The sequence below is a fragment of the Podarcis vaucheri genome (assembly GCF_965113315.1).
Source record: "Podarcis vaucheri genome assembly, chromosome: 17".
Lineage (NCBI taxonomy): Eukaryota > Metazoa > Chordata > Lepidosauria > Squamata > Lacertidae > Podarcis > Podarcis vaucheri.
The window spans coordinates 13,599,434-13,627,431 of record NC_138755.1 but is presented as its reverse complement, the minus strand read 5'-3'; the positions used below and the strand labels follow the sequence as shown (position 1 = coordinate 13,627,431).

The 27,998-nt window shown below is 47.4% G+C and overlaps 1 protein-coding gene and 1 long non-coding RNA gene across 3 annotated transcripts in view; one reads left to right on the top strand and one right to left on the bottom strand.

The window, feature by feature from the left end:
• The window catches only part of LOC309522132, a 128,716-nt gene that overhangs the window by 71,064 nt on the left and 29,654 nt on the right, over window positions 1–27,998 (bottom strand). The window lies entirely within an intron of this gene.
• VLDLR (very low density lipoprotein receptor) lies at window positions 7–27,432 on the top strand. Of its 2 annotated transcripts, XM_082204745.1 has the most exons (19): window positions 124–417; window positions 6,345–6,464; window positions 9,321–9,443; window positions 10,226–10,348; window positions 13,391–13,771; window positions 13,870–13,992; window positions 14,771–14,893; window positions 15,586–15,705; window positions 15,787–15,912; window positions 16,287–16,458; window positions 18,071–18,295; window positions 19,625–19,743; window positions 20,131–20,270; window positions 20,760–20,901; window positions 22,046–22,195; window positions 23,255–23,320; window positions 25,018–25,098; window positions 25,482–25,651; window positions 26,822–27,432. In XM_082204745.1, the coding sequence occupies exons 1-19, from the start codon at window positions 342–344 to the stop codon at window positions 26,855–26,857; spliced, it is 2,616 nt and encodes an 871-aa protein (XP_082060871.1). In that variant the 5' UTR covers window positions 124–341; the 3' UTR covers window positions 26,858–27,432. The 2 variants fall into 2 exon arrangements, with proteins under 2 accessions (XP_082060872.1, XP_082060871.1); XM_082204746.1 differs by lacking the exon at window positions 23,255–23,320 and having other exon boundaries at window positions 7–417.

The window sequence follows — 27,998 nt, the reverse complement described above, 5'->3', positions numbered from 1 at the left end:
CCAGGCGCCCGCACGCGGCCGCGGAGGCAGCGCGGCGCCTCTATAAGAGCGCCCGGAGACGCGCAGCCCGCCCTCCCCGCCTGCTCGCCCCGTCAACCTCGCCCGCGCCGCCGGACGCGGGTGCGCGCAAGCCAGGGGGCCTCCCGGAGACGCGCCTCGTCCGTCCTTGCGCCGCCTGCCTCGTCCGGGAGTCTGCCGGCTCCGCTTTCCAAAAAGGAGCCGCGCGGGTGGAAAGAAGGACGGACTTGGTCGTTGCCGCCGCCGCTGCTGCTGCTTCTTGCCTGTCCGCCGCTCCCGCGCCTGCTTTGGCTCCGCGGAGCTGCGCGAGGAGGCGCCGCACGATGGGCGCGCTGCCCGGCTGGACTCTCGTCTGGCTGCCTCTGCTGCTGGCCTCGGCTCGCCTGCCCGCGGCGCGCGGTGAGTAGCCGGCAGCTAGACGGGGTGCGGGGCCTTTTCCACGCGGGTGCGGGGAAGCGCCGTGGGCGGAGGAGCCGGAGGAGGCACCGCGCGCCGGGAAGAGGCTTGGGGGGTTCCCGTGGGTGAGGAAGGGGTGCGTCTAGGTGGGCGCTCCCTCCTCCGGGGGGTCTCCGGATGGAATAAGGTCCCCCCTCGGAAAAGCATCCCGAGAAACGCAGCCCGACGCGCCGGAGCAGCCGCAGCCGCGGGCTGCTTCTGGGCACCCGAGGGGGGGGCGTCGCTTCGTGGGGGGCGTCGAGGGAAGCCCTGGCGAGGGATGGACGGGATCCCCTTTCCGTGCCACGGCCGAAGAAGCCGGCAGGCCTCGGGAGGAGGGGGGCAGGCAGAGGCTCTTTGTTTCCAGGGCGGCTGCTGCCGCCTCCACTCCGCCGGTGAAGAGATCACCTGGGATCTTTCCCCCATTTCGCCCTGGGAGGAGATTTCCGTGGCAGAGAGAGAGAGAGAGAGCAGCTGGCTTCCCTCTTGCTGCTCCCCTGTTGCTTGCAGGGTCCATCCCAGGCGCGTTTTACCCATTTCAAGACCCCGCTTTCAGATTCTCTGAAAGGCTCTCCAAACTCCATAGTCCAACTAATTGCTCTGGCTGCCTTTATGGATCAGGTGAACTGTTCGGTGGTCCGGAGCTCCGTCCGTAAGATACCGGAATGGGACTCTAATGAAACAGGGGGACTTGGGAGGGGGGGGAGTGAAGCTTCTTGGAGTGCCGCCTTGCTCGTGGCCTGTGAACAAACCCCCGTGTTTTCTGCGCAATTTGGGCTGACATTTGGGTCTCCTCTGGTGGCAACTGCTCTCTGCTCTTCGAGCAGTGGCTCTGCAAAGGTTTATAAGTAACACCTGGGACAGAAGCGTTTGTTTGAGTAGTTAAACTATGAACCAGCCGCTCCCTAAAATGACACTTTTTCAAAATTTGCTTTGCTAACCTGAAGTGTGTGTGGCTTGAAGATAAACGGGGAGCAACTGGAGAGTTAAATGAGACTTTGAGGAACAGCTTCGAGAAGAGACAACTCCAATGAAGGCCATTGGTGTTAAAGGGAAATCTTGAAATTACTTGATGCTGATGGCTATCCTGTTTAAGTAGGCCAGAATAGGCTATAACTGGCCCTTCTAGGCCAGAAAGGTGCAGCAGTGAATTAGAACTGCAAGGAAGGAGATTCTGACTAAGTACTGTATTAGGAAGTTTTCTGACCATAAGAGCTGTTTCGCAGTGGAACAAACTCCCTTTGGAAATGGTGGACTTTTGCAGCAGAGGTTGGATGTCTGTCTGCCAGGGGTGCTTTGAGATTCCTGCACTGCACAGGGTTGGACTAGATGTCCCTCGGGGTTCCTTCCCATTATTATATTTGTATAAGGCCCTAAACCCGCAGGTCTCAGTTCGCAGTTCTACAATTCTAAGTATTGCCATACTTTTACAGACATCTGAAGGCAGCCCTGTTTGGAGAAGTTTTTAACGGCTGATGTTTAATTGTGTTTTTAATATTTTGGTGGGAGCCGCCCAGAGTGGCTGGAGCAACCAAGTCAGACGGACAGCACATTAATAATAATAATAATAATAATTAATTAATTATGCTGTAGGGCTGAGCAGGGCACCAACAGACAAAATCTGCCACGACCCCAAACCTAAATTCTAAATTTCTGCTAATGAAAACTGTAGTTGAGAGAAGTTCGCCTGAACTTTATGGTTGCTACTGTTGCAGTTGGCCATATTTGCTACAGTATTTTAACTGTCTCTTCCTTACTGGTTTCATTTGCTTGGTCTTTGCCTCTTAATCCCATAAAGGTGAGAGTCTAATAGTTGTCGCAAAGACTCAAGAAGTGACTGGATACCTGAATTCTTCAGAAGTACTTTGTGTAGTTAAAATGTGTGCTGTAAACTCTAAACTTGGTATAATAAGGACCTTCTTGTCCTAAGGATCTCCTTGCAACTGGTCCTCCTAAAGGGGCATGGCTAAGGCTTTCTTGGTTAAGGACCACATTGTTAAAACCAGTCTTGGGGGCTACACTCTTGAGAACACCTATAGATGCACAGTCCCATTTTACTAATTCAGGGTGAAGTCTTAGAGAGAAAGCTATGGCTGGGGAGGGTTGTCTGGGCAGGGAGGGGGCTGTTAGCTATCCCTGGTGAGGCAGGGATACCAGCCATTCATATACCGCATCACTGGCACTTAAATAAATCCTGCTTGATTTGGGCACGTGCCAACTTTTAGAAGAGGTCCTCCCCTGGGAATATATATATAGTCCCTGAAACTTTATTTTATATATTTTTGTTTCATAAAACGTAGGTGCTCCTCGATTGTGCAAAGAACAAACCAACCTCAAAGCAACTACTTTGAGATTCTAATTCACGAGGCCTTAAATGCGTTGGCTCTCTATTAAACTGGGTCACCGGCTAATGCATTCTCCAATCAGGTGGTGAATGCTTGTCACTTCTATGTAGTTCAATTTAGCATTGGCCTACTACCAGGCTGAGGGACGCGGGTGGCGCTGTGGGTTAAACCACAGAGCCTAGGACTTGCTGATCAGAAGGTCGGCAGTTTGAATCCCGCGACAGGGTGAGTTCCCATTGTTCGGTCCCAGCTCCTGCCTACATAGCAGTTCGAAAGCACATCAAAGTACAAGTAGATAAATAGGTACCACTCTGGCAGGAAGGTAAACGGCATTTCTGTGCGCTGCTCTGGTTCGCCAGAAGTGGCTTAGTCATGCTGGCCACATGACCTGGAAGCTGTACACTGGCTCCCTCGGCCAATAAAGTGAGATGAGCGCCGCAACCCCAGAGTCGGTCATGACTGGACCTAATGGTCAGGGGTCCCTTTACCTTTACTACCAGGCTAGTTCATCAACCATCCAAATAGGAAGATGCAGTTTGCGTTGGTGGTGGTAATGTCTTTAAAAGTTTGTCATGCCCGAGGCTGTCCTAAAACCTAAGGATTTATAGCTGGGACCCTGCACATATCACCCCTTTCCCAAGTCTTCACTTCTCGGTATCTAATCAGGAAATGCCACTTCCAGCCAGAAGTTTATTTCTGAGCACTGACTGTACATTATACTGGCGAGCTCTGCTAGGAGGAGTTGACTTAGATCACCACTTGCTGTTTTAGTGAGGACTAAAATAAATGCTCTCTACTAACCTTCAGGTGGCAAAAGTAAACATGGAAATGATGCAACAAATTAAGAAGAGTCTTGCATCATGCTGCACTTCCTTGGCCTTTACAATGCCTGGATCATGTTTCACTGTGCTTCTAGACAGATGAGCCTGACTAGAGCCTGCGCAGAAGAGAATTTATTCTTGTCCTTCAGATTGGCTTGGGAGTACGTGCTGGGAGGAGGAGCACAATTCCTCGCTTCTGGAAGTAATAAGTTCAAAAACTGGAATACAGTACTAGATAAAAGTCAGCTATTCTGATTCTTTTGCATGCCAGGCAGCACTTTCCTTACTGCAGTTTTACTTGCAAAAGGAAGCTATTCCACTTTGTGGAAAGTGAGACCTGCTGATGTGTTGTTGTTGTTGTAATAATAATAATAATTAATAAATAGTAATAATAATGATGCAATATTTATACACCGCCCATCTGGCTAGGTTGCACCAGCCACTCGGGGCAGCTTCCAACATATATAAAAAATATAATAAAACATTAAAACTTTCCTATACAGGACTGCCTTCACATGTCTTGTTTATCTCCTTGATGGGAGGGCAAGGGCCACTACTGAGAAGGCCCTCTGCCTGGTTCCCTGTAACTTTGCTTCTCACAGTGAGGGAACCACCAGAAGACCCTTGGCGTGGGACCAGTGTGTCTGGGCTGAGCAATGGGGGTGGAGACACTCCTTCAGGTATACTGGGCCAAGGCCGTTTAGGGCTTTAAAGCACAACACTTTGAATTGTGCTCAAAAATGTACTGGGAGCCAGGGGAGATCCGTTTACCTTCTCGCCAGAGTGGTACCTATTTATCTACTTGCATTTTGAGGTGCTTTTGACGTGCTAGGTTGGCAGGAGCTGGGACCGAACAATGGGAGCTCACCCCCGTCATGGGGATTCAAACCGCCGACCTTCTGATCGGCAAGCCCAAGAGGCTCAGTGGTTTAGACCACAGCGCCACCCGCATCTCATAATAAATATATTTTACATAATAAAAATGGTATCTGCAAGTGCTGAAATTCCACTTAGCCTTCAGGGGGTGATGAACATCTTCCTAGAATTAGTTGATCCTATGAACTTTGAGTTGAGACTCCAAAGGAACTTAACAAAGACATCTCAGAGCATAGCAAGATAACTAACTTAAGGAGCATAAGTTTTGGCACATGGCACTCAGTCTGCTTCTTCCATGGTGATTTATATGGCGTGTGTCTGCACATAGGAATCCAGGAGGCTGATCTGGCACACCTAACCTCTGATAAAAGTCGCTTCACAAGTAAAATTCCTGGTAGTGTTCACATTCTGTATACTCTTCTGTATGTTTGTGTAGTATACATGTTGGTTTATTTTAGGCTTTATTTTGGCATTTTGGGACTAAAAAATCTTCCTTAAAGAAACCCCAAGTATGATATTACTTGCCCTCCTCCAGTCTTGAACTGCTCTTGAACTCTGTCTGCATGTCTTCTCTGATGTCAGTCTGTTCTCAACCATCCCACTCTTCGAATGCATGCTTGCAAAGTCTTTTCAGGGTGACTCATTTCTTAATACTGGCCATTGCTCCCTGTTTTGTCGACTCAGAATTTGCTCAGCTACATAGTGTGTGCCTTATCTTCTCTTAGATGAAACTATCTGCCCAGGCAGTGTTATAATCTATGTTCAGTGCTTGGTGGTTTGGCAAAAGTATAGGCTCCCCAAATATTCAGTGGGACTTTCTCCCAAGATGACAGCAAAACTTGCATCAGTGATAGAACTGTGCATCTCAGCATCTCCTTGACGCATCTATTGTCACCTAAAACCTGAACAACTGAGCTAGGCCATATTAACTTGTTCAAGATGCATGTATATGTATCTTGGTCTTTTAAGTGGCTCAGTATACAGTGGTACCTCGGGTTAAGTACTTAATTCATTCTGGAGGTCTGTTCTTAACCTGAAGCACCACTTTAGCTAATGGGGCCTCCTGCTGCTGTCGTGCCGCCAGAGCACAACTTCTGTTCTTATCCTGAAGCAAAGTTCTTAACCCGAGGTAATATTTCTGGGTTAGCGGAGTCTGTAACCTGAAGTGTATGTAACCTGAAGCGTATGTAACCCGAGGTACCACTGTAGTTATAATGCTCTATTAAAAAAAGTAAAATAGCCTGACTTTCATGGACTAGAAAGCCATATTAATACTCTTTCAGGTTGTGATTGAGAGTGATATTCCATGGCAAGATCATTACCCATGGGGTCTACTTGCTGCTAAAGTGGACCTGTGGTTTAAAGGCTCCCCTTGTAGCTAAAGGTGACATGGGATTCTATGCAAATGGGAGAGCTGTCCAGTGGAAGGAGGGACTGAATCTACCAGTCCTCTTTTGCCAGCTTTCCTGCTAAAAGACCATTTTAAAAGTAGCCTCTTAGGAGACTAGTAAGTATTACAGGCTAGCAATATTTGTGGCCTTACTTTACTAACATGGCTGGTTGTTAATCTCTTTTTGCTGAGCACAGAATAAATCAAAGCTTGTTGCTAGTCATATCCCAGAAGAGTGATAGGACTTGAGCTGTGTGAATTAAGGAGTTTGTACGTTGGAGATCATGGGATCCTCTCTATCCCATGTTTAGAAGGAGCATCCTGTGACATCTGAACAGAGGACGATGCCAAACGCTGACACTAAAAGCAAAGAAGCCTCGTCCCTGTGAAAGAATGCATTGGATTGGTTAACTCTGAATTACTGCTTCTGCATCTAACAGGCTTGTTTCTTCATTCAAGGTACAAGAGTGACTTGTGACGACTCTCAGTTCCAGTGTCACAACGGCCGCTGCATAACACTGCTATGGAGATGTGACGGAGATCCAGACTGCACCGATGGCAGTGATGAACTGTCCTGTGGTAAGGAACGTCTTGCATGGCCACTGAGCCCGTAGTTGAGTAGCAAAGTTAGCTCAGCAGGTCCTTTGGCCTGCCTCTGACATGCTTTGAGCTTGGGTAGCTGGCAGCAAACCATGAAGAGCAAAATGACTGCAGTTAGAGGTTCACGTCAGGCTTATCAAAGCATGCATCCCTATCAAGGGAGTCAGTTCTTTGGTGGCATGTGGGGTGGGCCACTGGTTTTAACTAAGGCAATTGGGCAATTACTTTTTTCTTCCCCCCCTTCTTTGTTGATAACATTTTATTGATTTTCCAAAAATAAAAAAATGGGGGGGGGGACGGGACAGAGAAAAAAATCATACCAAATTAAACCATAATTTTTGGTTGACTTCCCTCCACTCCCCCTCTTGGTTCCATTATGATATACTTGCTCATGCACGTCCATGAAATCTTATATCCTTAACAATCCAATTGTAAAACCTTCTTCATCTTATTGCAAGTGACTTTTAAAAGTTATACTGATGTAAAAATCTATACACAAAGCTTTAAAAATATGCATTAAACAGTTGCCCTTTTTAATAATTTGTCCTGCACAGTTCAGTAATTTATTTTGCCAGTCTTCTTCTTCTTTTTCTTCTTATCTTCTTTGGCCAGGGGTTCTTCCTTCTATAGGGGCTAGTTGGACTTGGCCTGGCATCCAGCCCCACGTATTGGAACAAAGTCTTTTGCACAAACAATCCATCAAGTCCTGTACTTCTCAGTATCATAACTTCAATTTTTTTTAACAACAATCATTTTCCACATTTCCTTCAAATCTTTATATATCTTTTCCCAGGCCCAATTACTTCTGTTTCTTAAGGCTCTGCTCAGAACTCTGTGCTTTGCACCATCTGACTTAGATCAACCTGAACCTTAAGTGTTGGCTTGCCTGACTCTTCTAAGTTGCTCCCTTGTTTATTTGGTAACGGTCAATACATAGATAAACAACTTGTAGTGTCTTGGAGATTCTGCCATTCCCAGGAGCTTGGGTGCCAATAGGCCAAGAGAGGGTCTTCTCTGTGGCAGCCCCTAAGTTGGGGGACTCCCTCCCCACAGAGGTGTATATTGCAACTTCATTATATGGTTAGGGGCAAATGCTGTAGTTGCACCCCTTTCTCCTTTGACACCTGGGGACGTTAGATTTTCAAGACCCTGTTTTTCATGATTGTGTTTTTTAAAACTGTATTTTAAATCATGGCAATCTGCCCTGAGACCTTGGGGTGACGGAGAGGTAATAAAGTAACAGGCAGTGAAGTGTATGAGCATCCTTTGGTGGTGGCTCGGTCTATGCAATGGCCTTCTTATTGACGGCAGTCATGCTGCAATGTTCACTTCAACACAAGATCAAAACTTGCTACTTTGCCCGGGGACTTTTATTGCGGTTTTTAACCAACCTTTCATCTGCTCTGCTTGTATTCTATGACCTCCATATGCATTATGATTGATTTTTAGTGTACTGTATACTTTGTTTTCTTCATGCCTTTCTTATATCCTGCTCCTAGTATCTGTGTAGATGAAAAGTGCTTTAAAAACAGCTTTTAGTAATACAGTACTCAATTTAGTGTTATATAGAGATGGGGACAATGGCAGTTCTGTCTGCATATTGAAGCAAGTCTTCCTAGTGTGCTCACCTCAGACACCTTGATGGCTACAGATTAGACCACACTGTCCGTGAACCTCTGTGCACAATAGGTCCATGCCTTATTATTAATTTTATTTATTCCCTGTCTGTCTGTCTGGGTTTCCCCAGCCACTCTGGGTGGCTTACAGCATATACCAAAACATCATAAAACCTCAAATATTTAAAACTTCCCTATGCAGGGCTGCCTTCAGATGTCTTCTAAACATCAGATAGTTGTTTATTTCCTTGACATCTGATGGGAGGGCATTCCACAGGGCAGGCGCCACTACTGAGAAGGCCCTCTGCCTGGTTCCCTGTAACCTCACTTCTTGCAGTGAGGGAACTGCCAGACCTCGGGGTCTGGACTGAACGATGGGGTGGAATTGTATGGGGGAAAGATGGCATCACTGCCCATGGCAGCAGCTGTCTTTTCTTCCTGCCCATGGCAGCAGCTGTCTTTTCTTCCTACAATTCCTTGACTGCATGTTGTGAGAGCATTTTAAAACAAATCTTACATTGCAGCCACAGAGCTGCTCTAGGCAGCTGTAAAATCTCAAAGGAGAAAAGGGCAGCTCTTGAACCACCTCATCTAAGTGTTGCTTTTGTTTGTTCATAAAACTGGGTGGGATTTTAATTTTTTAGGATTTTCCCTTAAAAAGAAACCTGCCCATGAATTGGAGGAAATGGGGCTGGTTTCATAAAGATATGAACGACACAGGATGGAAATACGATGACTGTCCACCCTGGGGTTGGGAACTGTTGTTGAAAGACCACTTGGGAAACAGAAAATTCCTCCTCCAAATGTTGAAATGGAGCAAGCCTGCATCTCTTGGAGCAACAGGGTGACTATGTCATTCTGCCAACTTGTAGTATAGCTGCACCTCAAAATATCCTGCTAGAGGTTGCTACCACATTTTCTCTGAGGTCCAGCACACACACTTAGCATCCCTACCAAATTTATTCCATACACATCCTTTGGCATTTTGCTTCCTGTATTCTTCGTGTTGAGGAAGTGGCCAGAATCCTAACTAGGGTTTCATAGCTGTGCTGTGACTTCTGCAACAGGGTAGCTACAAGGAGCATGAAATCCTGCGCACTGGTCCTGTGGAGGCCACTTGGCACCATTAGCTGGGCTAGGGTATCTGTTTATTGGAGCAGTTGAAAGCAAGCGATGGTCTTTTCCCTGACAAATTCAGCAAAATGCTACTTCCTTGCAGTGAAGAAGACGTGTGCCGCATCCGATTTCGTGTGCCTAAGTGGGCAGTGTATACCGAACCGATGGCAGTGCGATGGGGACCCCGATTGTGAAGATGCGTCGGACGAGCGATCTGAACTTTGCTGTGAGTAGCCGGGCCCTTAACACCGCAAGGCAACTTCCCTTAAAGCTGGAGCCAAGTTGTGCCCAGGGCAGGCTGCTTCCATGCTTTTTCCATATGGCTGAGACCAGTGGCGTAGCGTGGGGGGTGCAGGGGGGCCGGCCGCACCGGGCGCAACATCTGGGGGTTAGGGTTAGAGGGTGCAAATCCACGGGTTAGGGGGCGCAAATTACTTGCCTTGCCCTGGGTGCTGACAACCCACGCTACGCCACTGGCTGAGACAAAGAACCTCTTGCACTGAAGTTGCAGACATGCTCTTAAGCTGTTGGGCAGGAGACAGGCAGGGGGGAATTCGAATTCAGATCGCCCATGTCTGGCCTACAATCCAAACCTTCATCTACTTTTGCTACAAGGCTAGGCTTCCAGATTTCTGGGGGAAGCCATGCTGCGGCCTTAGCCCCTTTCTCCACAATTAAGTAAAACTTTTTAGCATTAAACCGACCATTAGCTATATATTGGCAAATAACTTGGCATAAGCCAATGCATTATTACCCCCAAATCTATGAAATATTAAAAATGCAAGATTCTCTTCCCCGCTCTCCCCCACAAAAGGTTAAGCTGCTCAGGTCTTGCCTAAGATGCTGAAAGGGAGAATTGGCTTCCCTCTGCAGGATTGGAGATCCCTGAGCAGGGCATAGACCAAGCCTCACTTGACTGGTACCTGCACTGACTTGCATGGGAGCTTTTTCAGTATTCCGGGTATTATTGTTATTATTTTAAGTGAACTCTTGATCACTTCTCAATAGACACAAGGAAGTGTGATATAGGGGAAGTCAGCTGTGGCCCTCAGTCAAGTCGCTGCATCCCCGTGTCCTGGAAATGCGATGGAGAGAGCGACTGCGATGCTGCTGAGGACGAAGACGATTGTGGTAAGTTCCTCAGGGCTGTGTGGGTGACTTAGCCCCATCATGCCCCATAATTCACAGGAATTGTATTGGTATCCAGCCACACAAATGCACACTAGAGGCAGTGTTTGCAGCTGATTTAGCATCTTGATATAATAATAATAATAATAATAATAATAATAATAATAATAATAATAATATAATAAATTTTATTTATATCCCGCCCTCCCCAGCCGAAGCCAGGCTCAGGGCAGCTAACAGCACTAAAATAGTGCAACATTATAAAAACATCATAAGAATTAATTAAAATCAAAATTGATGGCAACCATAAACTAAAGTATTGTAAAGATTGCCAAAGGAGGGAGTCAGGCTGTGCCCTAACCAAAGGCCTGGTGGAACAGCTCTGTCTTGCAGGCCCTGCGGAAAGATGTCAAGTCCTGCAGGGCCCTTGTCTCTTGTGACAGAGCGTTCCACCAGGTTGGAGCCGCAGCCGAAAAAGCCCTGGCTCTAGTTGAGGCCAGCCTAACCTCTCTGTGGCCTGGGACCTTCAAGATGTTTTTATCTGAGGACCGTAAGTTCCTCTGTGGGGCATACCAGGAGAGGCGGTCCCGTAGATACGAGGGTCCTAGGCCGTATAGGGCTTTGAAGGTTAAAACCAGCACCTTAAACCTGATCCTGTACTCCACCGGGAGCCAGTGCAGCTGGTATAGCACCGGATGAATGTGATCCCGCAGCGAAGACCCCGTAAGGAGTCTCGCTGCGGCATTCTGCACCCGCTGGAGTTTCTGGGTCAGTCTCAAGGGCAGCCCCACGTAGAGCGAGTTACAATAATCTAGTCTGGGGGTGACCGTCGCGTGGATCACAGTGGCTAGGTCAGGGCGAGAGAGGTAAGGGGCCAACTGCTTAGCTTGGCGGAGATGAAAAAATGTCGCCTTTGTTATAGCTGCAATCTGCGCCTCCATGGAGAGGGAGGTATCGAAGATTACACGCAAGCATCAGTTCCTGTATCCAGTTGAGCAAAGCTTCAGTAAAATGGTGGTTGTGGTTTCTCGTCTCTACTTAAAGGTGTGGGAATGTTAAGGAAGGTAGGAGAGGGTATATTGTTTTGAGATTATCCCTCCTTACTCACGCTAAGCAAACAGCAGAGCACATTCCCTTTGCAACTTGTTGGAGTTGATGATTAATTAGAATCCTTTAATTAAGCAATCCAGTCTGGATTGTCCAGCCTGGATTGTTCCTGATCAGTTTCCCCTTTTATTTCCCTCTTAAAATAATAATAAATAGGGACGCGGGTGGCGCTGTGGTCTAAACCACTGAGCCTAGGGCTTGCCGATCGGAAGGTCGCCGGTTCGAATCCCCACGACTGGACTTAACTGTCAGGGGTCCTTTACCTTTTTAAAATAACAATAACACAACAGTCTTCTTTAAAAGTAAGAATAAAGTTTTACTCACATTCCGTTCCCAGCAGTAATCTAAAGGCAGGCTTTATCTTGTGGTTACAGTGAAAAGAAGTCTGAGCTATGTCTCAGACTTTCTGCTTGTGAGCTCCATCCTCTGTGAAGATTGAGCCATGCACTGGCTAAGAGCCAGGAGAGCAAGAGACGAAGAGAGAGATGGTTGCGTGGGCAGCCCTTTGATCTGGTCAGCTAGGGTCACCTCCATCTACCTGGTCATACACAGGGGGAGGAAGCTCCAGAGCAGGTATGACAGGAAGTCCTTCCTGTCTGGAGCCACATTCCCCTGTGTGTCCATTCTAGGCAACGGGAAAATGTTGTACTTGGCTGCTCTTGTAATAAAACATCTCGCAAAAGGGACTTGAGCAAATCCCCCAGTAACATTTTCCAGGGGTAGTTGAGTCGGGCTGTGAACAGCCCCCAGACCTGCCCCATGGCTCCAGTCTTGGGAGCACTGGATTCACTCTGCCTGAGGACCACCCCCAGCCCACCTTGGACCTGTTCCTAAATAGGTGCAAGGCAGGCCAGGGGCTGGGGAAAGAGACCTCCAACTCTGCCACCTCCCCTCGGATCACCCTCTCATGTCCACAGTTGAGCAAAGGAGGCAATCTGGGTGGAAGGATGGTGCTCTGCAGGACTTGTGTCACTCTCACATTGCCCACACGCCAGCTTTTGAGTGGAGAAGGGCATCAGGCAGGCAAGTAGGTTTTCCCTCCTTCCTGCCTGATTTTCTGCCCCCTGGCAACCGTGGATCATTCTGGGCCATCCCGTCAGACCTGTCATGATCCGTGGCTGCCTGAACCCAACTCATCCAATGCCAGAGTCCCTGGGAATAGGCCCAGTTTGATTCACACCTCAGCTGAATCCAGGGTGCTCAGCCCTGGTGTTGAATCTCAGGCAGGGATGCCACTTGTTCAAAGCAGCAAACTGTAAAGTACCAAGAAGAAACAACGATCTAAATTAAAATCTCTGCATTTGCAAACTGCCATTTTATATTAAAACATGTAGATGGCAACTTCAGGACTGCAGTGAAGATAGGAGATGTTTTTCTTTCAGCATGAATTTTGCTATTCACCAATTGCTTAAGTTTCAAAATGTAGCCTTAATAAATAAGTCAGTTGCTACAGTACTAAAATGCTCATTAATTTAGGTCCTAGATGAAGTGGAAACTTAACTGTTAAACCCATCCTGCTATTGCTAAATACAGTCGTACCTTGGAAGATGAACGGAATCTGTTCTGGAAGTCCATTCGCCTGCCAAAACATTTGGAAACCAAAGCACGGCTTCTGATTGGCTGCAGAAAGGTCCTGCAGCCAATTGGAAGCCACATCAGATGTTTGGCTTCCAAAAATAGTTTGCAAACCAGAACAGTCACTTCCAGGTTTGCGGTGTTCAGGAGCCAAAACGTTGGAGAACTAAGCTGTTCGAAAATCAAGGTATGACTGTATACTACAGTGTAAATCAAAACATGTACTAGAGTTCCCATGGTGTGCAAAATTAACCTGAACAGCATAATATTTCGGTGTTTGGCAGTTCCCCACGGTGACTTCCTGTCAAGCGGCAGTCCCCAGCAAATAAAATTAAAAGCCGTGTTGTGTCGTCTTCCCCTTAGCCAACATAACTTGCAACCCGGAAGAGTTCACGTGTTCCAACGGCCAGTGCATCTCCAAAGACTTCGCTTGCAACGGGCACGAAGACTGCAGCGACGGCAGCGACGAGGTCGGCTGCGCGGCGCCCACTTGTCGGGTCGGCGAGTTCCAGTGCAAAAGCGAGAGCGACACTTGCATCCCAGTGAACTGGGTGTGTGATGGCGAACCAGACTGTACTGACTGGTCGGACGAGTCTTCGGAGCAGTGCGGCCACCAGCCGGTCCGGACTGTGAAATGCGGGGAGAGCGAAATGCTTTGTGACTCGGGAGACGAGTGTTTCCACAAGAAGTGGCGCTGCGACGGCGACACGGACTGCAAAGACGGCAGCGATGAGATCAACTGCTGTAAGTAGCAGGCCGTAGGTCTGCGGACGGCAGAAAGTGGCTCCTGGGCTCCTTCAGCTGTAAGCTGCGTTCTTGAACACCCTCTCCCCCCCCCCCAGCTTTCCAGACATGCAGACCCGACCAGTTCAGATGTGATGATGGGAACTGCGTCCATGGAACCAGGCAGTGCAATGGTGTGAGGGACTGCATAGATGGATCAGATGAAGTGAACTGCCAAGTAGGTAAGTGGGGAGCGTCACGGAGCAGGGAAGATGATGGGCTGAGACCTGAAACCTCAAGAAACGCTACGCAAAATGCAATCCGAAATGAACGTGGTGATGGCTCTGGTGACCTTCCTATTGAAGGCTCTTGCAGGCCCGTAAAGGTAAAGGGACCCCTGACCATTAGGTCCCGTTGTGGCCGACTCTGGGGTTGTGATGCTCATCTCGCTTTATTGGCCGAGGGAACCTGCATTCAGCTTCCGGGTCATGTGGGCAGCATGACTAAGCTGCTTCTGGCGAACCAGAGCAGTGCACGGAAACGCCGTTTACCTTCCCACCAGAGCAGTACCTATTTATCTACTTGCACTTTGATGTGCTTTCGAACTGCTAGGTTGGCAGAAGCTGGGACCGAATAACAGGAGCTCACCCTGTTATGGGGATTTGAATTGCCGACCTTCTGATAGGCAAGTCCTAGGCTCTGTGGTTTAACCCACAGCACCACCCGCGTCCTTAGTTGCATGCCCATATAGTGCCTCAATATCATCAAAGGGCAGTATCTCGACATTTAATTAAAAAAGGGGGCTTAAGGTGTTGCCGCTCATATTTTTATTAGTCTAGATGTCATGTGCTTTTTAAGTGCTTCTGCATAGTATAAGCAATCGTGGGAAGGTGGCATACTTTAAATGGTAGAATATGTATTAAGGCGACACCCATAACAGTTTGTTGACAACAGCCACAGCATTTTGAACTTGGGACGACAGCTGTTTAACGTGGTCCGTCTCTTCTCTGTGACCTCCAGCGAATCAGTGCACCGGACCTGGCAAGTTCAGGTGCAGAAGTGGCGAGTGCATCGAGTCCAGCAAAGTTTGCAACCAGAAGCAGGACTGCAAAGACTGGAGTGACGAACCTCTCAAAGAATGCAGTAAGTTGGAGGTAGTGTAGCGTGGATTGTTGGCACCCGGGACACCTGAATAGGTCTGTGTCTTCTTAGATCTATCAAACAAACAAACAAACCACCTTCCTTTCAAGGTTGGAACTTTAAACGTAGCTGAACCACATTCAACAGCAACATGTGTTCTGTGTCCTTTTTGAAGCCAGCAAGGCAATGCTCCTTGCTACCTGTAAAGCAATTTCTCCACGAGTAAAGCAATTTCTCCACTAGAGCAGTCAAGTGTCACACGGCTCTAATGGGTCATGTGCTAATTCAACAGCTCGGCCTCCAATTCTCTCTGTGTTGCAACAGACATCTCTAGAAGGTTTAGGGAGGTATTGCATCAGCATCAGGGAAGGTATTGCTTCTAAGCCCAGGGGTCAGCAAACTTTTTCAGCAGGGGGCCGGTCCACTGTCCCTCAAACCTTGCGGGGGCCAGACTATATTTTGGGGGGGAAATGAGAATGAATTCCTATGCCCCACAAATAACCCAGAGGTGCATTTTGAATAAAAGGACACATTCTACTCATGTAAAAACATGCTGATTCCTGGACCATCCACAAGCCGGATTTAGAAGGTGATTGGGCCAGATCTGGCCCCCCGGCCTTAGTTTGCCTACCCATGTTCTAAGCACATGAAGCAAATCTCACAAATGACTGAGTGGCCCTTCTCATTTCTTCCAGATGTCAACGAGTGCCTCGTGAACAACGGAGGCTGCTCTCATATCTGCAGGGACCTGGTTATAGGCTATGAATGTGATTGTCCTGCTGGTTTTGAGTTGATAGACAGGAAAACATGTGGAGGTGAGCTTTCTGTGGCAAGATGGTATTCCTGAAACTTGCATTCCTATCGTAGTGCAATGCTAAGTAGCTTTTCTCTTCCAGACATCGATGAATGCCTGAACCCAGGTATCTGCAGCCAAATCTGCATCAATACAAAGTTGGGGTACAAATGCGAATGTAGCCGGGGCTACCGGATGGACCCACAAACTCTAGTATGTAAGGCAATCGGTAAGCAGCTTGAGGGGTTCTGGCACTAAGCAACTCTTCATTCTGGTGTCCATCATTTTCCTCTTGAGGATGTAAAACAATCGCGAACTCCTTGCGTCCCAGAGAGATGAATGAAAGTTGTCCACCTTGCAAAATGTCCCAGGAGGACTACTGTAATTGACACTGGGTCCCCTGGTTGCCTCTGAAGCCGAATCAGTTGGGATCTGAATTCCTGAAATGCATAATGGGAATGAAGAGTCATGAATGGCTGAGCAGAACCTGCAGATGGGGAAAAAAGGTCCAGGGAGGAACTTGTTTGAAAGTGGGCGCTCAGAGTAAAAACCTATTTCTGCACCATCTGGCTGCACACTTCACCTATTAATCTATTATTTCAGGTGGAGAACCAAGTCTGCTTTTTACGAATCGCTGGAACATCAGGCAGTTTGCCCTGGAAAGGCAGGACTATACCCAGCTCATTGGAGACTTGAGGAACGTGGTGGCTTTGGATGCGGACATGGCTGAGCATGCCATCTTTTGGGCGGACATTGGCCCAAATGCTCTCCTCAGGTAAGCTTTTTTCATGCAGGTGATGGAACTGCAGAGCTGCTTGCACACCTACCTAAAGAGTAGCAACTTTTGACTTGGCTGACTTGCAGTAGATCACCAGTAGTCTCCCCTTAAGACTATGCAGCTTATTTTTTTGGTGAAGACAATGTCTTGTACCCTACTCTCGGCCTCAACTTGATAATGGATAATCAACAGCGTGGGCCTTTCAGGTCACCCGACACACAGGTCCAGCTGATTTCTTTTGGGGGAAGTATAGAGGAATAGAATAATAGAATTAGAATTGGAGAGGGACCCTGAGGATTGCCTGGTCCCCCCCCCCCCGGTGCCCTGCAGTGCAGGAATATGCAGCTGTCCTATACAGGGATTGAACCTGCAACCTTGATGTTATCAGCACCAGGCCCTAAACAACTAACCTCTCCAGTGCTGGCTGCTACCATAAAGCACAATCTACTAAACAGCGCTGTGCAAAATGTTGTACTTGGAGAGAACCTTCTAATAATGAGGGCTCCCTTAAGCTGTTGAGCTACTATACCTGTACAGTGGTACCTTGGTTCTCAAACACCTTGGTACTCAAACAACTTGGAACCCAAACGCTGCGAACCTGGAAGTAAGTGTTCCAGTTTGCAAGCTTTTTTTGGAAGCTGAACGTGCTCCATTTTGAGTGTTATGCTTCCAATTTGGGTTCCACACTTCCATTTTGAGTGTTACGCTGAGGTCTGTCTCTTTGCAATTTATTTTACTTTTTTGACTCTTTTTGTTTTGTTTTTGTGACTGTGTGGAACTCAGTTTAGCTACTGATTGATTGATTGATTGATTGATTGATTGATTGATTTGATTGAGTGACTACAGTACATTGTTCATTGCTTTCATTTTATGGATCAATGGTCTCATTAGAATCAGTGGTTCTCAACCTGTGAGTCTCCAGATGGTGTTGGACTACAACTCCCATCATCCCTGAGCTCTGGCCTTGCTAGCAAGACGTCACTAACACAGTTGAGTTTCAAATGCAGCTGAGCAGATACGTGAGCAAACTAAAAGTCCTGCGCACCTGCTTTTGCTTGGTACCAGGCACACAGACCCGGGAGGGAAGCCCAGCTGAAACCTTACTGTGTGTGACTGCCAAAACATACTAGCAAGTTTGATGGCCAAAATCAGTTTCCTTAGATGGGTGGCCTTGGGGTGTTAAGTAGCCACCATCTCTGAGTCTCAACTTGTAGATCAGGGGGTTAGTAATCTCCAGCCAATGGGCCAAAGGTGCCTCCAGCCCTGGGAATTCTCCTCAGGCCATGTTTCTGATCTGCATCCTTCACAGCTTCTCCTTAGCTTGAATGTATTATAGAACTGGGCTGCCTCTCGCTTGACTTGGTGGAAAATGTGTTGTGTGAGGATCTCCAGCTTTTGTATGGTTGGAAATTAGCCGATTTCACATGGGAACGTTCCCTGCATGTAGCTCCCAGTAGGTTCGCCATGAGGAAAATGTACCCCTTAAACTGCAAGCTTGTTCTAGCTAAATCTGAGTCTAGGATTAACTTGGAGCCCCACACACTGGGTTTGCGGCAGTCTGTGCAGTGTATCCATTGGGGACTTGACTTAATGAGATCTTTCTTCCCAGCACCTCAATCACTTCTAATAACAAGCCGCTACAGCACCGCCGGATCATAGAGAATGTGCAGAATCCTGCAGGAATTGCTTTTGACTGGATATACAAGAACATCTACTGGACGGATTCTTCTCTCAAGTCCATTTCTGTGGCCAGCCTGAACGGTGCTAAAAGGAAGGTTCTCTTCAACACGGACTTAAAAGAACCCGCCTCTCTTGCTGTGGATCCCCTTACTGGGTAAACAATGTTGAGGTGTCTGAGATCATCTTAACTGAATAAACCTTGATGATTTTTGAGGCTCTCTCTTATAACCTATCCTCACAAGGGTGGAGCACTCCAAGACGTGTAGCAGCACTTGCAGGAGAGAGAGAGGAAACCCGCAATTTGAGAGAACATTATTGAGGATTCCATTGGGGAATCCAGAAAAGACAGCAATAACTTGCTTCATAAACTTTTATATCTTTGCCCAATGTAAGCACATCTATGTTGAAGAGGCAGGAAGTGGTACTGGAAGAATTGCTAGTAACTTAATGCCAGAGTAGCTGCCCACGATACTTACCCAGGCATAGGCAAACTCCGGCCCTCCAGATGTTTTTTGGACTACAATTCCCATCACCCCTGACCACTGGTCCTGTTAGCTGGGGATGATGGGAATTGTAGTCCAAAACATCTGGAGGGCTGGAGTTTGCCTATGCCTGTATTTGCCCACCCCGGTTGAGAAGGGGCTGTTTTTCTAGGCTTGATCTATATGCATTGTGCATTTGCACAACGAAAGAACGACCCTGAGGGAAGATACCCGTCCTTTCTGTAACTTGGTACAAACAGGAACTAGGGCTGGGCGATACCTGCTTTCCAACCTTGTAATAGATCACCAGCTAAACTTTGCGATGTGGCAGGATATTACGATGTTGGAAGGGAGGAAGAAAGCAGTTGCCGGCTGAGGAGACGATGGACGTCACCATGTGTAGCTTCTACCTCTTGTTGGTGAGGCTGGGCATGTGGTGCTGCCCCAGGCAGAGGGCATCAGCTGGGGCACTGCTGGGCACTGTGGAGCCACTGACCTCCCTGGAACCGCCAGCCGTGGCTCGCTCTGACCGGAGTCTCTCTTGGCCACCGGAAGGCACCATTCCACTCGGCACAAGGAGGGGTGGAGGGAGGAGGCAGCCTGCTAGCGCTCCCACAGCCAGGGAAAGGAACAAAGGCATGGGTGGCAGGCAGGAAAGTCCCACTCGCGAGGCGGGTGGCTGGGCTGAGGAGGGAGGGGGTGGAGCAGGCAACCCGATTGCAGGGTGCAAGGCTCACTGCAAGTGAGGTGAGCGGGGATTTGTGATCCGTTGCCTGATCAGAAATTCCAAACTTGTTCTTGCAATTTTTAACTTTAAACCGGTTTTAGACAAGACATTGCCTGGGCCTGCCATGAACTGATGCATAAAAAGGCCCATTAGCCAAATCAGCCAAAGTCTTGAGGCGAAACTCTAGTGAGTGCAACTGCTGAGGAAGAAACATGCAAAATGATCTAGGCAGCCAAGTCGACTCCTGACAGTTTTTACCTGGTTTCTCTTACAGCTTCATGTATTGGTCTGATTGGGGTGAACCAGCCAAAATTGAGAAAGCAGGGATGAATGGACTTGACAGGCAACAACTTGTGACAACAGATATTGAGAGGCCTAATGGGATTGCACTAGGTATATAAATGTTCTTCCTACCGTGCTGGAATTCCTTGTTGAAGGAATTCTTGGAGTTGGATTAATTGGGATGAGTGCCTTAAGGGTGTGAAAGCAAGTAGTCTTCTGGGATGAACTGCTTTGGGCCAGAACATGATGAGACCTTTTCCCCACCCCAAATCAAGCCAATACCCAGCCTTGGGGGTATTTGACATGCTTCCATGGCTTCTCTCTATGATCATTGCCATTGACTTCAGAATCCTGTAATCTGCATTTTGTGGTGCCTTAATGACCCATTGCATAGCCAAGGACGCTACTGCAAAACTTCCTTAGAAATCTAGGCTAAGAAGTGCATTTAGGCAAGCTCCTGTCAAAACTTGGCTGCATTCTGAGATGTTTTCTCTTCAGATCGTGTGAAGAATCGTCTTTATTGGGTTGATTCTAAGCTGCACAAGCTGTCCAGTGTCGATCTGAATGGGCACGACCGAAGGATCGTCTTGGAATCCCATGAATTCCTTGCTCATCCCCTTGCTCTGACGATATTTGAGGTAAGAAGCAACGTCTCAGTGAGAGGCAGTATGGCTTAATGGGTAGAGTGTCAGGTTGTGAACCTGGGAGATCAGGGTTCAAATTCCCACTAAGCCATGAGGCTCGCCGGCTGAGCTTGGGCCAGTCAGTCACTCAGTCTAACCAACCTCACAGGGCTGTTGCGAGGATGAACTGGGGAGGGGAAAGAACCATGTTCGCCACATTGAGCTTCTTGGAAGAAAAGGTGGTCTGTGAATGTGAGAAATAAATTAGCAAGCTAAGAGTGGTGACAAGTCATTTGAGTTGCAGAAAGGCTGTTGCCTTCCGTGATAAGGGAGCTGGGCCAGGTGGCTAGTGAACTAAATTGCTGCTGAAAGGTTGCTCCATTTAACTTGACTCGTGGAATTTGATGGAAAACATGTCTGGTCCTCACTTGCATTCTTTTTAACTACAGCAGCTCAAAGAATAATCCTTCAGTCTGATATAACCACCTCCCCCCCCCTCCCCAGGACACCATTTACTGGACGGATGGTGAAAACGAAGCTGTGTACGGTGCGAATAAGTTTACGGGCGCTGAGCTGGAAACCGTAGTCAACAACTTGTATGATGCTCGGGACATCATTGTGTATCATGAACTTGTACAGCAATCAGGTAACAGGAGTCGTCAGGTGCAGTGCAAGAAAGCTTTCAAGAAGCTTTCCGGGCCAACTTTTATATGCCAGCTGAGAACTTCTCTTCCACCAGGTCTAGGCAGGCAATTTAAGGGTACATCTCCCACAATACATTGCAGCCAGTTGGACTTGATCAGGCATCTCCAAACTCAGCCCTCCAGCTGTTTGGGGACTACAATTCCCATCATCCCTGACCACTGGTCCTGTTAGCTAGGGAAGATGGGAGTTGTAGTCCCAAAACAGCTGGAGGGCCGAGTTTGGGAATGCCTAGACTAGATGATCCCTTCCCTTCCATTGCTTACTACTTGTTTTTAAGTTTTTTTCTAATCTTCATGGTTTTATATTGTTGTAAACTGCTGTGATATATATTTATGGTAGGTAAAGGTAAAGGGACCCCTGACCATTAGGTCCAGTCGTGACCGACCCTGGGTGGGGTTGCGGCGCTCATCTCGCTTTATTGGCTGAGGGAGCCAGCATACAGCTTCCAGGTCATGTGGCCAGCATGACTAAGCTGCTTCTGATGAATCAGAGCAGCGCACAGAAATGCCGTTTACCTTCCCGCTAGAGTGGTACCTATTTATCTACTTTCACTTTGACGTGCTTTTGAACTGCTAGGTTGGCAGGAGCAGGGACCGAGCAACAGGAGCTCATCCCGTTGCGGGGATTCGAACCACCGACCTTCTGATCGGCAAGTCCTAGGCTCTGGGTTTTAACCCACAGCGCCACCCGCGTCCTGTGTATTTATGCTACAATGGTATAAAAATACTTTCAGAAATGAATCTGTTTAAAGTTGTCACAGTTCATCTGAGAGGGAAGTGAATGGTTGGCCCAAATTCTGCCTTCAGTCATCCAAGTTCTGACTGTAACTTGCTCTCAGTCCATGGTTTACTTTGGCAAAAGTCAAGGGACAAATAGCATCCTATGCTAGAAAGACTCCCTGTTCTCGCATTTTCTCTTGGAAGACACTCCCATTATAGGAAGATGAACACCATGTTGAGTATACCCTTGATTGCAAGCCAAAAGTTGTGATGGCTCACCTAGTAAACTGATCACAGCCTTTGCCGTCTTGATGGAAGTTTAAGTTCTGATACGAGATGAACATGCTTGGAAACTTCTCTCCGCAGGAAAGAACTGGTGTGAAGATGAGAACATGACAAATGGAGGCTGCGAATATCTGTGCTTGCCTGCTCCCCAGATCAATGACCGTTCGCCAAAGTATACTTGCGTTTGTCCCGATGGCGACACATTGCAAGATAACGGCTTAAGATGCAGAGGTACACTTGCATGCTCCTTGGAGTTGCGTCTCGTGAGTCTTTGCCCCGTTCATCTTGTGCATTAATACTGTCCAAAATGCTTTGATGTGGTCATTCAGTGGCATATTCTGGCTGGCATCTACATGCTCATGGATTTCACAAGCTATAGTAGGCATCTGTTAAATTCAGATGTCGCCCTGATAATAATTGCAGTAGTGCATTGTGAGCTTGCCTCAATCTCCTTTTCTGCCACGAATTTGAGACGGCATTGAACAAAAGATAATCTCTGCAGTGGGATGTATGCTGACATACGACCTACTGGGAGGCAAAGTGCCTTGAAAAAGCAAGCTCTGTTAATCCAGAATGCTAGTTCTAGGTGGGAAAGGTTTGCTGGTTGTAGTATGAAACCTCACATATCAACCTACTATAGCATCTCTTGGAGTGTTGGATAATTGGCATTCCTAAGAGCAATGTGTTCAACTGGTCCTGCAGCTTGCTTCTAAGCATAACATAGCTCAGACTTCAGCCTTGGCTTTTATTTTCCAGCATAGTTTTGAAATACATTTGACCTCTAGAGCCAGTGTGGTGTAGTGGTTAAGAGCGGTAGTCTCGTAATCTGGGGAACCGGGTTCGCGTCTCCGCTCCTCCACATGCAGCTGCTGGGTGACTTTGGGCTAGTCACACTTCTTTGAAGTCTCTCAGCCCCACTCACCTCACAGAGTGTTTGTTGTGGGGGAGGAAGGGGAAGGAGAATGTTAGCCGCTTTGAGACTCCTTAAAGGGAGTGAAAGGCGGGATATCAAATCCAAACTCTTCTTCTTCTCTTATTTTAAAAATGCAAAAAAAAAAAAAAGGCTTAATTGGCCAAGAGCTAGATAACTTGAGCCTGACTTTCTAAGCATTTAAGAGCTGATCTGATGACAGATCTACTGCGTTACGAAGCTGCAGCAGACGGCTGACATCTTGCAATCCACAGCTAATTTGAGACATGCATGAACATGCTCATCTGTAGATGCGCCACCTCCACAGAACAAGGACCCAGTCAATCCTGGGCTTCAAAGTTGCTGATCTATAATTTCAGGTACAGGAGCTGCTGAGGCAAAAGAGAACAGCAGAACAGAAAAACCACCTGGACCACTTTCTGGAGGTATTGGTCCTAATGCAGCGTGCTGGTGGTGGAGCAGAATAAGCGAAGGATCACACCACTTCTGCTCAGCACAAGGGGGGGGAGCACAGAGGTCTTTTTGCAGACCTTGCGTGTTTGGGTTATTCCAAGGAACACTGGGCTAAGCTCAGGGCTGGATTTAGGTTTGATGAGGCCCTAAGCTCCTGAAGGTAATGGGGGGCCCCTTTATATGTCCAGCTGTCCTTTGTCCACGACAAATTGTCGCTGTTTTTTGTGTTGAATATATGCTATATGGTAATTTATGGACCTCATAGGTATCTCAAGCCGTTTGCACATAACAAAATATGTATGTTATCAAAGTAATTGAACTGAAATACAATTAAGAAGTATATTAATAGTGAAATACAATTAAGAAGGGTTTCGGCGGTCGCGCATGCACAGAAGCGCCAAATCGCAACCCGTGTGTGTGCAGACACAGGTTGCGAACGCTGCAGGTTGCAAATGTGCATCCCGCATGGATCACGTTCGCAACCCGAGAGTCAACTGTAATGCAAACACATTGGCACCTTAGAGACCAGCTAAGTAGTTCTGGGTATAAGCTTTCCTGTGCATGCACACTTCTTCAGATACCTTCTACCCAGAACTAACTTAGTTGGTCTCTAAAGTGCTACTGGACAACTTTTTTATTTTTTTTATTTCGTCTGCGTCAGACCAACATGGCTATCTACCTGAATCTATGGTCTGGATTGACTTCCTTTCCTTGATAAGGAAACAGCTGACAACAGGCATTATTCCTAGCAATTGCTGCAGTGTAAGAATAATCTAGGATTACCCCCAAGCTGCAGACCTCAAGGGAGAGTGTGCAGACACTTAGAGGCCTCTAGACGCCCCTCTCCCAAGCAACAGTAACTTGGTCTTTTCTGTCCTAAGCTTCATGCTACCATTTCCCACTCAGAATTGTAATGCCCATTGGGTAGGCCTTGGAGCCTTCAGAGTTGATCCTTCTCTTACCTGAACTGGAATATCCCCTTCTGACTCTGGCCAGCAGAGCTATTGCACCAGGCAGTGATGCCATGATGCATTGGCCAATATCATAAAACAAGGGGATTTGTGGCAGCGCACCTCAATTTTTTGAGTGGGAACCAGCTTGGCAAGCAGCTCATTTCTGTCGGAACCATGAGATGGAAAGCTAGCTGGCTTAGCCCCAGCTGGAACGTTTCCCTTCTCAGTCTTGCTGCTGCAAAGATCAAGCAGTCATCCTCCTCAGACGTGCATCCGCGACTCATTCTGCTGTGCATGCAAGAGCACACATTACTCAGCAGAGTAAACACACAACAGATCAGGCTCGAGGCAGGGATACTATACTAAACTACACATTTATTATACATAAATCAGGACACAGAAAAATATGGCCTTTCTCCTTGTCGTTCTTCTTGGAGAGAGAGAAGAAACAAAAGCAATACAGAGCGGATGTTCTGCTCACAGAACTCCAGCAATCTGTAAGCAGATATGTGACATGTAACAATCTCGCATATCGGCAGCAAGGGTGGAATGGAATTTCCAACAATTTCCTCCACCAAAGTTCAGGAAACTTTTCTGCCTCCTCTAGAGTTTAAACTGTTTAGCAGACAAAGCTTTCTACCAGATGTGGGAACCTTTTAAAACACTTAACTGGGGTTGCACTTGGGAGTGAATGAAATGGCAGTTTTTCTTCCTAGGACAAAATCTAAGCAGTCCAGTTTCAGAAGAGCTTTCTTCATCCAGAAGTTCTTCAGCAGCATGGGCCATTCTTCCCGTATGTAAGTAGAAGACGTTGCCCTGAAATCGTGCGAGGTGTTTTCACTGCACCTCCCACCTGGTCAAGGGGTCAAGGGCCCACCCCCATGTTCAGGGAGAGGGCTGGGCCCCCTTAAAATTCCTTGGCAGCCTTGTGTGCATTGCATGGAGTGTGCTCATGTCACATGCACAAGTCACGGGGTGTGCGCATGACACGTCCACATGCTGACGACATGCACGCATGCCCCACTGATGCCACGCGGCCGCAGTCCCCTCATTCGTGGGAGCAAGGGGGCACACGTGCTCCTTATGATGGCTGCATTCAACTTAGGCCACCAAAGGCTATTCAGCAGTCTGAGCTGGGCTAAGATGCTCCAGAGGAACGTCACCTTGCCATTTCTTTCAGTGTTGTTGACCATGGCGGCGGCAGGCAGCTACTTCATGTGGCGCAACTGGCAACACAAGAACATGAAAAGCATGAATTTTGACAATCCGGTGTACTTGAAAACGACGGAAGAAGACCTCTCTATAGACATCGGAAGACACAGCGCTTCAGTGGGCCACACATATCCAGCTGTAAGTGAAGGGAGTGGAACTGCAGAAGATAGTAAATATTAGGCACCAGAAATAAGTACTCCTAGAATGGTGAAGCAGAATATTGCATCACTTCCCTGTCATATCTGAAGCAGTGGTGCCATCAATGTGTTGTCCTCCTGATATGTTAGATCATGACACGGATCATTCCTGGTCTGTGTGGCCCAGGGGTCAGGGATTATGGGAATGCAGGGCACTACAGTAGTACCTCAGGTTACAGACTCCGCTAACCCGGATGTAATACCTCAGGTTAAGAACTTTACCTCAGGATGAGAACAGAAATCGCACGGCAGCAGTGCAGCAGCAGGAGGCCCCATTAGCTAAAGTGGTACCTCAGGTTAAGAACCGTTTAAGGTTAAGAACGGACCTCCAGAACAAATTAAGTTCATAACCAGAGGTACTACTGTATAGTGACTGCTTTAAATGGATCCCAGCAACTCTTGAAAATCAGAATTTGTTTCAAGCCCTTAATCCAAATTGGTTCGTAAGGCTTAAATCTCAAACTAGCTTTGGTAACTGCATAGCAGAACTTTGGACGCGGCTGCCGATCCATCCATGGGCCAAGCACTGTCTGGGAATCCAGGAGCTCAGAAGGGGCCCTCTCTGGTTCTCGGCTGGTTTCCTCTGTAGGGAGACCCGCTGGGCTCAGTGAGGCTCACTTGCAGGTGGCCTGCATAGGATCACTTGCAAAGCAAGCAGGTGGAAGGAGGCAGAAAATGGGAGGTCCCTTTGTGGATTTCTCCTTTGACTCCAGTGTAGACTTCTCCCCCTCTTCTAATCTTTATCTCAGGAGTCATCTTAAGATTTATCTGTGGGGGAAAGAATGAGCGATGGGAAGTGACCAGGGCACCACTGATACCCTTTGCCAAGGGTCTTGGGTTCTTGGAACTGGTTCTGTCTCAGCACCCACCTAAGTCATGTTTGAGGAGATGACTTTGCATTAGCTGCTAAAGTTGTGGCAGCTACTGGCTAGGAATCTCTGTTGGCTCTGTGGCTAAGTAAAGCAGGGTAAGTATTGTGTGCTATCCCTGTCATACAAAGTTGAAAGCCAGGAGCATCTTGTGTTAAACACAAACCACGTGCTGCGTAAACTTCACTGCATGAAACGGGAGGGATTGCATTGTCACTAATCCTCGTTTCTCCTCCGAACAGATATCAGTCGTCAGCACAGACGATGACTTATCATGAAGACAGCCATCTCCTAGTCTACTTTTGTTTTACACCATTTGGACAGAAGCCAGTGGCTGGACAGTTTTCCTTCCTGTCATGGGAGAATGAAGATGGCACAAGCTCACAAACCATTTTCATGCGAAGCTTGTCAACGTCTGTCCACAGCAATTCAGCTTTTAAGTCACTGGTTACCTGTAACCCTTTTAATAAGTATTGCCACCGCTGGCCCTGTATAAAGCACTTTCCAAGAAGCCATAGGGAAGGAACAAGCGCTGCAAGAAGTACTTCCTGTAAATAATTGTACAGGCCCCTGTAAATTTTCCTGAGGATAGTCTATCAAGCACTTTGGAGAAGAAACACATTTCAATGTAAATTATTGTATAACTTTTTTTTCAATGGTTGGGCAATGGCAATAGGAGAAAACGGGTTACTCAGTCTAATTGCCAAAAATTTGTAAAATTTAACTTTTGTATGAATTGTGAATTTGTCCTCCCCGAACCACCTACAGGGGTGTGCAGAGGACAATTGCTCTGTATCAGAAAACCACTGTAAATTTCGACACTGAAATGACATTAAAGAGAAGCAAAGCTATAGACAGGGCTGGATGTGCCGTTTGCTTGATCCCGCTGCTGACACATTCTGGACACCAGCTGAACTCGCTGGGGGAAGAGCTCCAGAACTTTGTTTGGAATGAAGGGAACACACGGAAATCTGAACGGCAGGGCTGCATGCGAATGGTGTAGCTCTCGCCAGAAGCTCTGCAGGGTTGGGCAGCCCAGTTCACACAGCTCTCACTTCCCCCCTCAGTTAATATCCTAACACTTGGCTTCAGCTGTTGCTTTGCTGAGTCTGCCCGATGCCTTCAATTTCTCTCTCAGCTACTCTCAAGAAGCAGTCCTTGGATGTCAGAGGTGCTTACGGTGCCAATTGAGTGCTTGATTTATAAGCAGCTGAATATAATAATAATAGTTTTTTATTTATACCCCATCCATCTGGCTAGGCTTCCCCAGCCACTCTCTGCAGCTTCCAGCAAAATATTAAAATACAATAATCCATCAAATATTAAAAGCTTCCCTAAACAGGGCTGCCTTCAGGTGTCTTCTAAAAGTCAGATAGTTGTTTATTTCTTTTTTTTATATAAAATTTTTATTGGTTTTAC

Coding starts and splice junctions, on each gene's coding strand:
- VLDLR (XM_082204745.1), top strand. CDS start 342: ATGGGCGCGCTGCCCGGCTGGACTCTCGTCTGGCTGCCTCTGCTGCTG. Junction 418..6,344: donor TCGCCTGCCCGCGGCGCGCG/GTGAGTAGCCGG, acceptor TCTTCATTCAAG/GTACAAGAGTGACTTGTGAC. Junction 16,459..18,070: donor GGCCCAAATGCTCTCCTCAG/GTAAGCTTTTTT, acceptor CTTTCTTCCCAG/CACCTCAATCACTTCTAATA.